Source organism: Armigeres subalbatus, chromosome 3, assembly GCF_024139115.2.
Source record: "Armigeres subalbatus isolate Guangzhou_Male chromosome 3, GZ_Asu_2, whole genome shotgun sequence".
Lineage (NCBI taxonomy): Eukaryota > Metazoa > Arthropoda > Insecta > Diptera > Culicidae > Armigeres > Armigeres subalbatus.
Window position 1 is genome coordinate 40,559,299 of NC_085141.1, and position 14,074 is coordinate 40,573,372.

The 14,074-nt window shown below is 40.8% G+C and overlaps 2 protein-coding genes across 8 annotated transcripts in view; one reads left to right on the forward strand and one right to left on the reverse strand.

The window, feature by feature from the left end:
• The window catches only part of LOC134224947 (G protein-activated inward rectifier potassium channel 3-like), a 494,447-nt gene that overhangs the window by 403,751 nt on the left and 76,622 nt on the right, over positions 1-14,074 (forward strand). The gene's annotated exons all lie outside the window — the stretch shown is intronic.
• LOC134219803 (DNA topoisomerase I, mitochondrial-like) lies at positions 4,094-7,299 on the reverse strand. The gene is made up of 2 exons (XM_062698669.1): positions 7,252-7,299; positions 4,094-7,180 (listed from the first exon to the last, which is right to left on the reverse strand). The coding sequence occupies exons 1-2, from the start codon at positions 7,265-7,267 to the stop codon at positions 5,511-5,513; spliced, it is 1,686 nt and encodes a 561-aa protein (XP_062554653.1). The 5' UTR covers positions 7,268-7,299; the 3' UTR covers positions 4,094-5,510.

Sequence of the window (14,074 nt, forward strand, 5' to 3'; positions counted from 1 at the left end):
CATTTTCTAAATCCGTTGCTTTACTCCCACAGCTCTAGTGAAAATTTGATCACCCCTAGATACAATATTTTGCAATGTCCAGAAACTAGAAGAGATGGCTAAGAGGTTGGTGAAAAAACTGGGAAAATCGGTTGAAAACTCACTGAGATATAGCCATTTGAAAATTTAGTTACAACGATTTTCTTGTAAGTTTTTTTAGCGAATCAATCCTAGTGTTAAGAATGGTGCCTTGCGGCTCACCAACACAATCTTACAATGACCCACCGTCTCACTCGGATTAGCACCGAGCAGTTTATTTTTGATATGATGATGGTTTGTTTTTGAGGGATATTAACTCAGGCGGTCATTCATCCCTATCGTTATTTTTGATAGAAAAAATCAGAAGGGTTATATACAAGATACGACCGCCGACGTAAACTACGTAAAACAGATTTTGAGATAATTCACTTGATTACCTCTGTCACTGGTTTGAGTATGAGCTTAGAGTGAATCGCTTTTCATGCTTCAACGATAACATTTGCTGGTTTAATGAAACTCATAAATTTTTAACTGAATTGGTTTTCATTTAACTGAGCACGAGCATGTTTTTATTTAGTTTTTCAACAAATTGTCACCTATATGGATTCGCTTTATGCGTTTTACACATTGTACTCTGTGTTTCGTCTTTGACTTTCTTGATAAGATACCAATTTGGTTTCATCGTTGCTGTTCATATTAATGCTGAAGTTGTGGAAAGCATTATCTTAATTCGCAATGGCTTCAGTTAAGATAGCTCATTAAATCTTCAGCATAAAAGAACAGCAACGATTAATCTTTGTGGACTTATGCAAAATGACAAATCTCAAGTGGCTTTGGTGCAGGAACCCTATTTTCGCAAGGGTAGCTTCTACTTAGGTAACCTAGTGAACCCGGTTTTTGCTTTTCTCAGTAAAGAAATGGCAAACTCTCGATCAATGCCGCGTGCATGTGTGCTTGTTAACAATGCTATCGTCTCTACACTTACAACCAGAGATGTATGTGCTGTCACAATTGATGCAACTGACGGAACCCTCGTCAGGAAACACGTCTATTGTTCGGTTTATTTACCACATGATGAACCACCCAGACATCCAGAATGCATGCATAATGGAAATGTTTTTCTATTTTGACAATATTCTGGTTTTCCAAGTGTCAGAAAATCTTCGCGCGCAAAATACAGCCGGGTAGAAACGTGATAACGTTATCAGGAAAGCGCAGCACGTCTGTTTCACCGAACATTTTATGACGGAATAATAAATGGTCGCGGATGCACATGACGCCCTTATCAGAAGCATCGACTCAGTTGCTTTCTGAGGTAATGTTTATAAATGGAAAAACACCAATCTAGCGGTATTAAAATAGTTAATCCCCAAATATCAGTGTCGTCAATGTCGATGTTCAATGAGATGGAAAACTGGACAGTTCCCCCAAAATAGCACGTTTTGCCCAAGTCTAAAAAAAATTTGCCAAAGTCTAAAGATGGTGTTCCCTTCCGACCGCAGTTTCTTCTGGAGACACGACTTTCTATTTCACGTCTAGCATTATTATCTGCAGTTAGCAAGGATTCACAAGGTAGGTGAATTCATGGACCGCCTCGAAGGTATTCCCGCCTATCGTAACACTGCTTTTCAGCTGGGTCGCGTCGCGCTCTGTGCCGCCCACAAGCATATCCTTTTTCTTCGACACATTCACCACCAGTCCATCTTTCGTTGATTCTTTCACATTTCGAGCGGGTGTAACGTTCTGTCAACTTTGCAAATATTCGGCCGGCAATGTCCATGTCATCAGGATCTGTTGCAAATCGTACCCTGGCTGTTACATCCGGCTCTCCACATGACACCTTCTAGCGCAATGTTGAACAACAGGCACGAAAGTCCTTCACCTTGTCGTAGTCCTCGGCGCGATTCGAACGAACTGGACTGTTGGCCCGAAATCTTCACACAGTTTTGCGCACCATCCACCGTTGCTTTGATTAGTCTGGTAAGCTTCACATGGAATCTGTTCTCGTCCATAATTTTCCATAGCTCTACGCGGTCTATACTGTCGTATGCCGTCTTGAAATCAATGAACAGATGGTGCGTTGAGCTCTGGTATTCATGGCATTTTTGAAGGATTTGCCGTACAGTAAAGATCTGGTCCGTTGTCGGGTGGCCGTCAACGAAGCCGGCTAGATAACTTCCCAGGAACTCATTCACTAATGGTGACAGACGACAAAAGATGATCTGGGATGTCACTTTGTAGGCGGCATTAAGGATGGTGATCGCTCGAAAGTTCTCACACTCCAGCTTGTCGCATTTCTTGTAGATGGGGCATATAACCCCTTCCTTCCACTTCTCCGGTAGCTGTTCAGATTCTGGTTGGCTGACTTCTGACGTAGTCATTTCCTCCGCTGCCTTCCTTGACTTCCACTGCCTGTACTCTCAGCGCCATTTAAATGTTCCTCGTAGCGCTGTTTCCACTTTACGATCACCACACGTTCGTCCAAGATGCTCTCATCCTGCTTCAGGAGTGTGGGCTACAGACGTTGGTTATGCAGAAGTTGAAGAATCGGCCTTTGATCCTCAACCTACACGGGGAAGCGCCATTTGGCCGAATACCGTTCGGTTCGGAATGCCATTTGGCCGAAGGCCACTAAGCCGAAAGTTGTTTGGCCGAAAGTCATTTGGCCGAAAGGTTCACATAGCCGAATAGGTAATTTGGCCGAATAGGTCAGTCTGCCGAATATAAGTCATTCGCCCGAAAAGGTCATCTGGCCGAAAAAATCATTTGGCCGGAAAGGTCATGTTTCCGAATAGGTCATTAGGCCGAAAAGGTCATTTGGCCGGAAAGATCATTTGGTCAAAAAAGTAATTTGGCCGATAAGATCATTTTGCCGAATAGGTCATTTGGCAGAACAGGTTATTTAGTCGAACATATCCGAACATATGTTGTGTAGGGGTTATCACATGTGATGTGCATATGAACAGCTAAGATATTTAACAAAAAAATGATTACGGCCCAGTTGCCGAATAATATGCAATTAATTGTAATCAAATGTCGGTCTTCCACCGTCACACCTCGGTGACCGCATGTGTGGAACAATCACATCCATCAAATGCTTTAGCCAAGCAATTCTTTGGCACAGCAGAGTGTGATTGATTCACACTTTATACAAATCCGCCCAGTCCGTTGTTGGTGGCATATAACGTGATGTTCTCGATAATAAACAATGTGGGTTCGCTTGATTGTGGATATACAACAATAAAGCACATGTGATGATTGGGAAAACTAAACATCCTAAACATCCATATTCAGTTTGGAAGAAAGAGCAAACCGCGGTGGAGGTTGGTACTCGGAATCTGATGGCTTTTCCGCAAACGGGACCTTTAAGTGGTCTTCTTGTGTAGGTTATCACGCTTATCTAGGGAGTAGGAGGTTGAGGGTTCGAGTCCCTCCTAGACACAGCCGAAATATTTAACGAAAAAAAAAGATATTTATTCCGAATAATATGCAATCAATTGCGAACATAACATTTGGCTGAAATGAGACGTCTCACTACTCACTCCACATTTCTCACTCCTCATTTCTCACTTCTCACTTTGAAAAGTGTGATGTGAGTAGTGAGACTACCCACTTCGCACTACTTTTCTAAGTGAGAAGTGAGAAATTAGTAGTGGGAAGGGATACGTCTCACTTTTCACACCTCATTTCTCACTTTTCAAATGACCTATTCATCCAAATTTCATGTTCGGCCAAATGTCCTATTCTACCAAATAACCTATTCGGTCAGATGGGTTTCGGCGTAATGGTTTGTTCGGCCTAGAGGCATTCGGCCAAATGAATTTCAGCCGAATGGTTTTTGGCCAAACGACGCTTCCCCTCGTCACTGTGGTCTTCACCGACTGTCCGTATTCTCTCGCTGATTATTCGTTGCTGTTTTTTTTAAACTTGCTTGTAGGGCGCGATACCAACCCCTGAAAAGATCTAATTTTGGATTGTTTCGGATCTCCGTATACTATTTCGACAATTTGTTATATGTATTTTATTAAACATTTTTCTTAGTGTAGGTACACATACATTAACATGGTATGTTTCGTTTTAATTTTTTAAATTAATTATTATATGAGTTAAAACAAATGTTGACACTTAATGAATAATTTTATTTTGAACCTTTCTATACAGCGTATCCAGAAGTTTAATTTTATGCAGTTTTACTGTTGATTATGCCACTTTGATTTATTGTCGTAGCTTCAAATTAAAAATCGGAAGTAAGGACTTCCAAACCGAACTTTCTTGATTAACCTCCTCCTGCTCGAAGATGGATTCTTTTAGAGATGGAGGAACATTATCCAACATCGGCAGTAGAGTGCTGGAATCGTCAAAAGATGTGCTAAACAACGAATGAATTGCTTTGACAGAATCCATCTTCGGTAGAACTATAATGCAGCGTACACAGCGGTCAAGCAGTTTGACCAACATTGACTCCACCTCTCGTTTATTCAAACATCCATCAAGTTTCACCAACAGCGACACGAACAATCAATTTATTCGACCAACAATATCACACACGAACGACAGAAGCGCCAACTTGAGCACCAACAATCAAAAAATATATGGGGGTTTGTGCAACTTCACTACAAATGCTCAAACATGTTCGGCGATCCTTGACTCCACCCCCGTCAACTCAAACTAAAATCAAACCGTTTTAATTTTTTCCAACCGAGCCGCCAACTGTCAAATGGTTGTTCGAACAACTTCACACACGTTCAAACAAAGCAGCAACCGAAGCGTTTTCCTGGGGGCGGAGTCAATGTTCGTCAAACTGCTTGACTGGTGTGTACGTTGCATGAGTGTGTGTACCCTACATAAATTTGTACCGGATAGACAATAGACCAATGCTAGATCTTATCTTAACCTCCCTTATTTGACAGTTCACAGACCTTGTGTGCAGGCTGTCAGAATTAAAATCGATGAGCCGGAAATAGGAATTCTTGATTCCCGTTCAAAATAATTTTGATACGAATATTCCAGTGATAGGAATGCTTTGATTCCTACCATAAATCAATCGTAGAATACATAAATATTCTTAATAAATCGCAAAACAATTTTTCCGAAAGCTGCTCTAGAGGCTAAGTTCCTGACTAAGCGCTGTGCACCGTCAAACTACGTCATCATGCAATACTCTGTATGGGAAATGACGGCGACTAACAAGAATTCAAAATAAATAAATCGGTTGCAGTTTTATGAAACATGCACTGAGAAAAATAAACCAATAAAAAATGAGTTCACATGGAAGTATTATTTAATAGAGCTATGATGTGGAGCACACTAATTATGTGTCATGCATCCGTCAACTTTTTCCAGTTTTTTTTATTAAATCGGATCAGTTGAGCGATTAACTACGTAACGCAAAAATTGGATATTTTAGACCCCCTCTCCGCACTATTTCATTTTTCGGGAAATAAAAGTTTTGTATGAACCACATCACACATCTTGAAACCCCTCTCCCTCCTCTAAGGGTTATGGACGATACTGAGATGGCGGTCTAATTTGATTTGAATCATTGCCCGTCGAGTCCTCAGCGGGGGTTGGCGAAAGTTTCTCTCGTAAAATTGGTAATTTTTAAAATCTTTGGCCCAGCTAAACTTCTGTTGTAGATATTTTGAATAGACTTTATCTAATTCAATCTTATGACTTGCACACCAGGTCATGATAATACGGGGATCTATGTAATATTTTTTCGCAGATGAAGTATGTGGTAACCCCGATTCTGCATTATTACAATCTTTCTCTAAATTATTAAGAGCCTCTTGCAAACGTTTGTCTTGAATTTGATGAAAAAAGCTGTGCGTATTTTTTGCTATCTGTTTTCTGCACGTCTCGATTTGCTTCCTTTTTTCTGCAATTTTATTTTTTATTTTAGAAACATCAATTCTTTTGTGATTGCAAAGCTTTGCAACATACGATATTGCTTCGTTAAACACTTTCAATTTTTCCTCATTGCTACTATCTCCCACGGTATTTCCCAATAAATATTGCTCCATTTCAGCCGACGCCAGAAAGGTCCTGAATACTTGTATTTTAAAGTCCGGATCATACGTTTGTAAAAAATCGTTAACTTTGGTAGGATTAATACGATCAAATACTTTATCGTTTTTATCCTTTCTTCCGATCAACGAATACATTGCTTCAAATACTTCTTGCTCAATTTCTCCCGTTTTTTGGAAAGGTATCGAACTTTTTCCCACAAAGTCTATTTCGATGGTCTGCGGCCTAATCAATTTAACGTGCTCTACACGCAAAGAGCAACAACCGATAGTGCCCGTATCATTATCGGATCCGGCGCGTAAAGCGAAAGTGTCGAATAGATACAACGCCACTCCTAGTTGTCTGTTTTCTTCATCTGGGGATGTGCATTTTTGGCGATAATTCTCACGAATCCTATCTATATGATCTTGGAATTTGCGTGCCACGTCAAATTTTTTTTTATCTTCTTCTTGTCGTACTTTTGAATACGGGACAAGTTGCATGTATTTGCAGTCGCCGGTGACAGGATGTTGCCATTTGGCAAGCCACAAAACCATTCGGTTTTCCACACATTCCAGCCATTTGTGTCCATTTGGTGCATCCGGTTCGCACCCAGCGGAGCAGTTGATGCTCACGTCCTCAGGCATAATACGCCGCATCCATTTACCATTATTCTTGCTCATACCTCTACCTTTGAAAAGACCAGGCATAGGAATTTTCGAACACCCGATGTTTTCCTCATCACCATCACAAACACAAATATTGTATTTTTCATCTTCACCTTCATTTCCGTCTTCACCTTCATTTCCATCTTCACCTTCATTTTCACAATCATTTTCACGGGTGCTTGATGGACCGGGTTTATTTTTTAAATATGTGTGAATTTTCGAAAAGTCGCATTTATCGAAATCTTGTATTATACTTTTTTCATGTGCAGTCATGTTTTCCCTAAAATCATTGAAAAAGTTCTCGATGACTGTACCTCGGGAACCAAAATCTGTTCCCAAATATTTGCTGTAGGCAACAGCCATCTCCTCGGCCAAGTCCGACAACCGAATGTGTTGGCCGTCATATGCCAGCCCAACATGCTCTGGCAATCGCTTGTAGGGCGCCGGGAAGATAGGTCCATTATGTTTCAGCGTTGTCCATTTAATATCTGAAAATATTTTGTTCCGTTTCAGGACCTTATTCAGTTTTAGCACCTACATATTATAGAACCCTAATTACCAGAATTTATTTCCATTGTTCTCGATTAGTGCACTAGACTGAGACGCGAACTCTACTGAGGTAGATGTTTCGAAGCCGCTTGAAGTGTTGTAGTTTTGTTGAAATTTCGCAATCAGGTTGAAATAATGATAAGATTCCGGTATGAAATAGATAATCAATCAGCGGTTCTCAAACATCTCCAGCTGTGAATTTGGTTCCATCAAACTCACACTCTTACTCATGTGCCCGGTGCACCTCTAGCATAGGGCCAATGGGTGTTAGGCCATTTGGCATAAAGTCGTATGGCATAAAGGTCGTTTGGCATAACGGCCGTTTGGCTTAATGGTTATTTGGCATAATAATTGTGAAATCATCAATTTTGGAACTAAAGCAAAAAAATGCCCCTGTCATAAGACGAGTTTATACAATCCCATTGAATTCCACCACTTAATTGTATCTTGACAGATACGTATTTCGACCTCAACAGTAAGGCCTTCTTCAGTGTCTCGTACTTGACTCGACTTGTCGAGTCGAGTCAAGTACGAGACACTGAAGACGGCCTTACTGTTGAGGTCGAAATACGTATCTGTCAAGATACAATTAAGTGGTGGAATTCAATGGGATTGTATAAACTCGTCTTATGACAGGTGAAAACATTCCACTAAAAAGCTCTAAATAATTTTCTTAGCAAAAAAATGTTCAATTCTTTATAATTATTGTCGTTTTTACATCAGAGGAGAGGTGTAGTGTTTTATGGCTCCACCCCACTTCCCCGAATTCCAGTACCCCGAATGCTACTACCGCGAATGGGACAGTACCGCAAAAACCATAACTCCGAATGGGACACTACCCCGAAAACATTTCGAATCTGTACACTCACGGAAAAAAACTTCCGAAGATCATTATTTTACCTTATGGAAATTAGCCTCAAGGAATCGGGTTGGAAAACAAAAGGTACCTTATGAAACCGAATGATTTTTGGATGAATTTGATCAGTAGTAAACAAGTATGCTTATCTTATGATTGCCTTATTATTTTCATTGAGCAAACTTATGAAATTTCATAAGTTAGTTCAATGAAATTCTTACCATATGCAATTTTATTTATTTTATCCATTATGTATCTCAATCAAATTAATATAAAGTTAATTCAATGAATAATTGTATTTATTTTATTATCTTCGGATACCGGATACAGGATACTACAGGATACCGTGAAAGTGCCATATTATGCGCACCTTATATCTGTTTCTGCTGTAACTTACCTATACGAAAATTTAAATATTGATGGTAAATAACATAAGGTACAGTGTGGTAAGTGGGTAAACCGTTTTCCGGTTCCAATCGGTTCAAATACGGTCCAGGAAGTACAAAACTACCATAAAATACCATAACTTTTGAAATCTTGAAGTTTGATGAGTCGCATGATGGTATTCGCCTATTTCCGTAAAGTGACCCCGTAACAGGTTCCGGTGGAACATCCGGACTCCGGATTATAGGCCATGTTTAGGACCGATCAAATTCCTGATCAAATTTGGTACAGTTTATGCGTCGTTTCTCTTCAAAATATCTAAAATAATAATTTCCGAGGTATGCGTTCTGGGATATGGCCAAAAGCTAACACCCATTTTAGATCCGGAATAACTCCGGTATCAAGTGGCCAGTCCTAAAAATCCATAGAGCTCCTGAAACTTAAAAGTTGCGAAAAAAATGTCGAAAGACGAAAAAGTTACAGCAAAAAAGATTTTTATTTTCGTTTTCAAAAGCGGGGTTGGTAACGGAAGGATTAACCAACAGTTTTGGTTTTTGTCTAATCAACTTAAACTGACATTTTACCCCATCATAGCTTTCAAAAGTACTATTCTTTGAAAAGGAGTAAGAGAGCCTTCATTCAATGGAAGGCATTACCCGGTATAAGGCAGACAGAGAAGATGGTGCCTTCTTGAAATGGACGCGTTTGTCCGGTAGAAGGCACACGGAGATAATAATGCCTTTTTAAAAGTAGCGCCTTGGTAATTTTTTTCTCTTATTTTTTTATTACTCGAGGTGAACCGGTCTAGGGCCGAAAACCTCGTAGATAAAGACAATAATAGTAATAAACTTAAATTGATTTTTTTTCCTTGATGTGATGTTTAAACTTGAAATAATGACTAATTCGGGGTAGTGTCCCCTTAGGGGTAATGCCATTCGGGGTAGTGGCCTTCGGAGTAATGGCATTATGGGTCATGGAATTATGGGTAGTGTCGTAAAGTCGTGTTTTATATTTGCATTATGCATTCACCATATTTTTTGCCCGCCAGAAGACATGGGAGGATATGATTTGTTCTTTCAATTCGGGTATTTCCTCGCTTTAAGGCACGGAAAGGTATGATTCCTTCTTTCAATGCCTGCATTTGTCTGGCAGAAGGCAAAAGAAGATGTGGTTGCTTCATTCAATTCAGGCATTAACTCGATTTAAGACAAGAGAAGATGTGATCCCTTTCTGCAGGATGCATATTCTCAGCAAAAGGCAAGAGAGGATAAGACTCCTTCTTTCGAATTAGCCATTTGCTCGGTTTAAGGCAAGGGGAGATATTGTTCCTTCTTTGAGAGATGCATCTGCCCGGCAGAAGGCTAGCGGCGATATTTATTCAATACAGGCATTTCCCCGCTTTAAGGCAAGGGATATGCGATCCCTTCTTTCAAGGAATGCACTTTTCTGGCAGACGGCAAGAGAGAATACTGCTCCATCTTTCATTTCATGCATTTGCTTTGTTTAAGGCAAGGGGAGATATGATCTCTTCTTGAGGGATGCATTTCCCCGGTAGAAGGCAAGAGAGGATATGCTTTCTTCTTTTAATTCAGGCATTTACTAAGTATAAGGAAAAGGAAAGATATGATCTCTTCTTTCGAAGAGTGCATTTGCCCGAAGCATATGATGCCGATGGTGAATAAGATCGACAAACAGAAGTAATGTTTCTATGCACGTTCCCAGTCGTGGGTAGGACAAACAAGAGAAAAGTCGATTCGGGTGACATTTTCGATGCCCATTTTTCATATAAATACTTCTAAATATAAAAAATCTGGTACCTTGATGGTCAATGTAGGATATGGAGAAAAAAAATCAAACAATCGTTAATCTTTTCTACACGAGGGATGGTAATATACAGTCCTTGGAGAGCGACTAAATATTTCATTTTACGACGCTACTTCAAGACATAAAGACGAAAACAATTTATTTCGACAGTAACGACGCGTTCTAGAAGTGCACGACCCATCAACTTCACTGTCTCGTGAGTCGTGACTAGGAAAAAAATAACCCACACGTTACTCGCTCGTTGGACGCTACACATTCTCGTTGCATTGGTTACAGAACTGCCCGTGAAATAAAGAAGGAGAAACTCTGGTCAAGCTACATATTTATTTCTTTGAAATATGTTTCTATAATTATTGTTGTAAATATCGTTTCAGTCATCATGTATATAAAATCAAAGATTTTTATATTTAGTTCATTCGAACTGTTGTCCTTTCAACCTCAAAAACACTCAGAAAAATTGGTTCCACTCCCAGGAAATCGAATGATCGTCAGTTGATCCTTTGGGAAACAGAACCAGAACTCCTTGCGGGCCAGATTTCATGCGGGCCTGAGGATGTTTGTGGTGTCTTAGATTAATCCTTCCAGGTTTCCATAAAACTATTTCCCGCACACTTTTATGATTCCATTTAAATGAATTAAATGTTAAAGGCCCTATTTTTTAATATATATTTTTGTAGAACTAGTAGTCAGACCTCCTTAAGACGCGCCGGTAAGACGCGCGGCTACAAAGCAAGACCATGCTGAGGGTGGCTGGGTTCGATTCCCGGTGCCGGTCTAGGCAATTTTCGGATTGGAAATTGTCTCGACTTTCCTGGGCATAAAAGTATCATCGTGCTAGCCTCATGATATACGAATGCAAAAATGGTAACCTGGCTTATAAACCTTACAGGTAATAACTGTGGAAGTGCTTAATGAAAACTAAGCTGCGAGGCGGCTCTGTCCCAGTGTGCCAATAAGAAGCCAATGTAATGCCAATAAGAAGAAGAAGTAGTCAGATCTATCAGACAGTACTGCAATTAAAATCATTACCGTCGTCGGGGTGACAATGCGTCTGGGATGGGTAAGAATAGGCCTGCGCTCTCACCGACAGTCTGGAGGCCGGATAACATAATTGTTCAAAAAGGCCTTTTACAATTCAGTTTTCTTGTGCTCAGACAAGATATATTAAATCTATTCTACAAACATTATATGTAGTTGAAATAGTGACCCATTCTCATCCCCATTTGACCCATTGTCACCCCCGACGGCGGTACCGAAATGATAATGTTCTTACCAGAATCATGGGTAGGACAGTGCCTTGACTGTCCCACCCAGGGAAATTCGTGCATAGGACATGTCCTACTTGTCCTACCCACTCCCCGTGCCACTGTCTTCATGTATGAGCGAATGAGATTCCTTTTCAAAAAATATTTTTTCAGGACGTATGATTTTATTTATTATCAGACTAAGGCCGGAGTGGCCTGTGCTGCACATTAAAGTCTTCTCCATTCAGCTCGGTCCATGGCTGCACTTCGCCAACCACGCAGTCTGCGGAGGGTCCGCAAATCGTCCTCCACCTGATCGATCCAGCCCGCTGCGCACCTCGCCTTCTTGTTCCCGTCGAATCGTTGTCGAGAACCATTTTCACCGGATTACTGTCCGACATTCTGGCTACGTGCCCGGCCCACCACAGTCTTCCGATTTTCGTATTGTGAACGATGGATGGTTCTCCAAACAGCTGATGCAACTCGTGGCTCATTCGCCTCCTTCACGTACCGTCCGCCATCTGCACCCCACCATAGATGGTGCGCAGCACTTTCCTTTCGAAAACTGCCGGTGCGCGTTTGTCCTCCATGAGCATCGTCCAGGTCTTGTGTCAAAAAATTCACAAGAAATCAATTAAAATTTAACTGGCATCCAAGCGCGTAAAAAAACCTTAATGAGATTTTTCTTCATTTCTCATAGTGCAATTCTGTATTTCAGCGCCCCCCTAAAGCCCGGAGCCTTTGGCGGGGGCCAACCTGGCAGACCACATGCTACGGCGCTGATGATATTTTGACATCCCTAATAATCACCGCTAGGTGGAATAATCCTGGTTTTTAGTGATAAGGATACTTAATGACCCTTTCAGTGTATCATCCGAAATCCGAAAATTGTAGAGACAATCATCAAAATTATTCATGGTACAATAAGTTACTACGATACTAAAATAGTCCAATTAGGGGAATATCCACTTTTCCTGGTTAGCCTCCCGGTACAAGAATAAACCAAAATATGAACCCCTCTAACAAAAGTTGAGTACCACTGATAATTTGGCGGGAACTGGAATATCGATCCTTTTGGTGTAACAGTCATCCTCAATCGATTCAATAGAATGCAGAGTGTGATAATATTTCTGGGACGCTATCAGTGCAATTCGATTAGAGAAGCTTTATCAGTAAAACCCACTTTCTTGTTTTGTTCAGTTTTTTTTTATTTGATGGCTAAAGCGTTAGAAGGCATCAGCGAGCAGCAATACTTTTGTTTTGTTTTTGTAACATTATTAACATTAATTATTTTATTTATTGAAATGATCGTCTTGACAGCGCCTGTGGTGGGGTCGCCATTCTTATTAATAGACGTATCAAACATTTATTATGCTATATTATATATTGTACGTGTCTAAATTTAATTTTTCAGCAGATTTACGACTACTTATGCCGTCAGGAATAATTTTGCCGATACAGGCCCGAGGTCTAGTAATAGCGGTATTCTTCAACCAAACCACCACCGTATTACGTTGTGCTTACAGAAGGTACTTATTTATAACCTAAACTAACGATGAAGTTGATGTTTCAGAGTAAAGTAAAATATTCCATATAACTGATTTGCGATTTGGGCGTAACTTATTTTGTAAACAAACATTGCTTCATGGATTCCGGAGAATGCAAGCGTTTTCATCCCAAACTAATTCCCTTATCTGGTAGAGGAAAGCTTAATCTGTCGGATCCATACCGTGGTTTCCTCATGAAATGCTTGTTTCAGCCGGAATTCGCCTTCCAATGTTTGTTTACAAAATAAGTTACGCCCAAATCGCAAAGTGGTCCCGATATGCATAAATTTACCTTACAATATTACTGATTTGACTGTATATATATGAGATTTGGTTGGGAGGGAGCATCAGGGCATCAATGAAGTTACAACTGGACAATCCCGTGGAAAGCTTGACAAGTATTGCAAATTTAATTATTCTTTTTGTCGAATCATTCTGCTGGAAGGAGATTCTCATTTTCCCGTGGGTTTCTGCTTACAGGTCCACCACCCCCATTTTTGGCCCTTCATACAGTACCTAGGGTATCTGTTCCATTATTAATAACATGCTCCTATATAAATATCGCAAAACAGGGAATATGGGCTCAATTTGTGTCGTACAACGTCGTCGTCGTGTCGGCACGGCAAATGCTGGGTAAAGCGTACTATTGGTACTTTGCGTACCTGAAGGAGTAAAATAGACCGCATCTTGCGGTCCTTAGCCTCTTACCCAGCAACTCCTATTCCTACCTCCCCGTGGCGCTGGCCGGGATACGATACGAGCAACCTTAGGGAAGATCGGGTAACCAACCCCGGTGGGAACTATGGTCGTATGCTGACAGGGAAGCACCCCCCCCCCCCCGGTTGCTCCTCTCCGGGGGTGCAAATCTTACTGAGCGTATGTTCTCCATGTCAGGATCGGCTCACAACAGCGTCTGTTCTCCATGTTAGAGGCGGCTGATCATCGTCCGAGTGCCAGCGAGGGACTCTAAGTGAAACT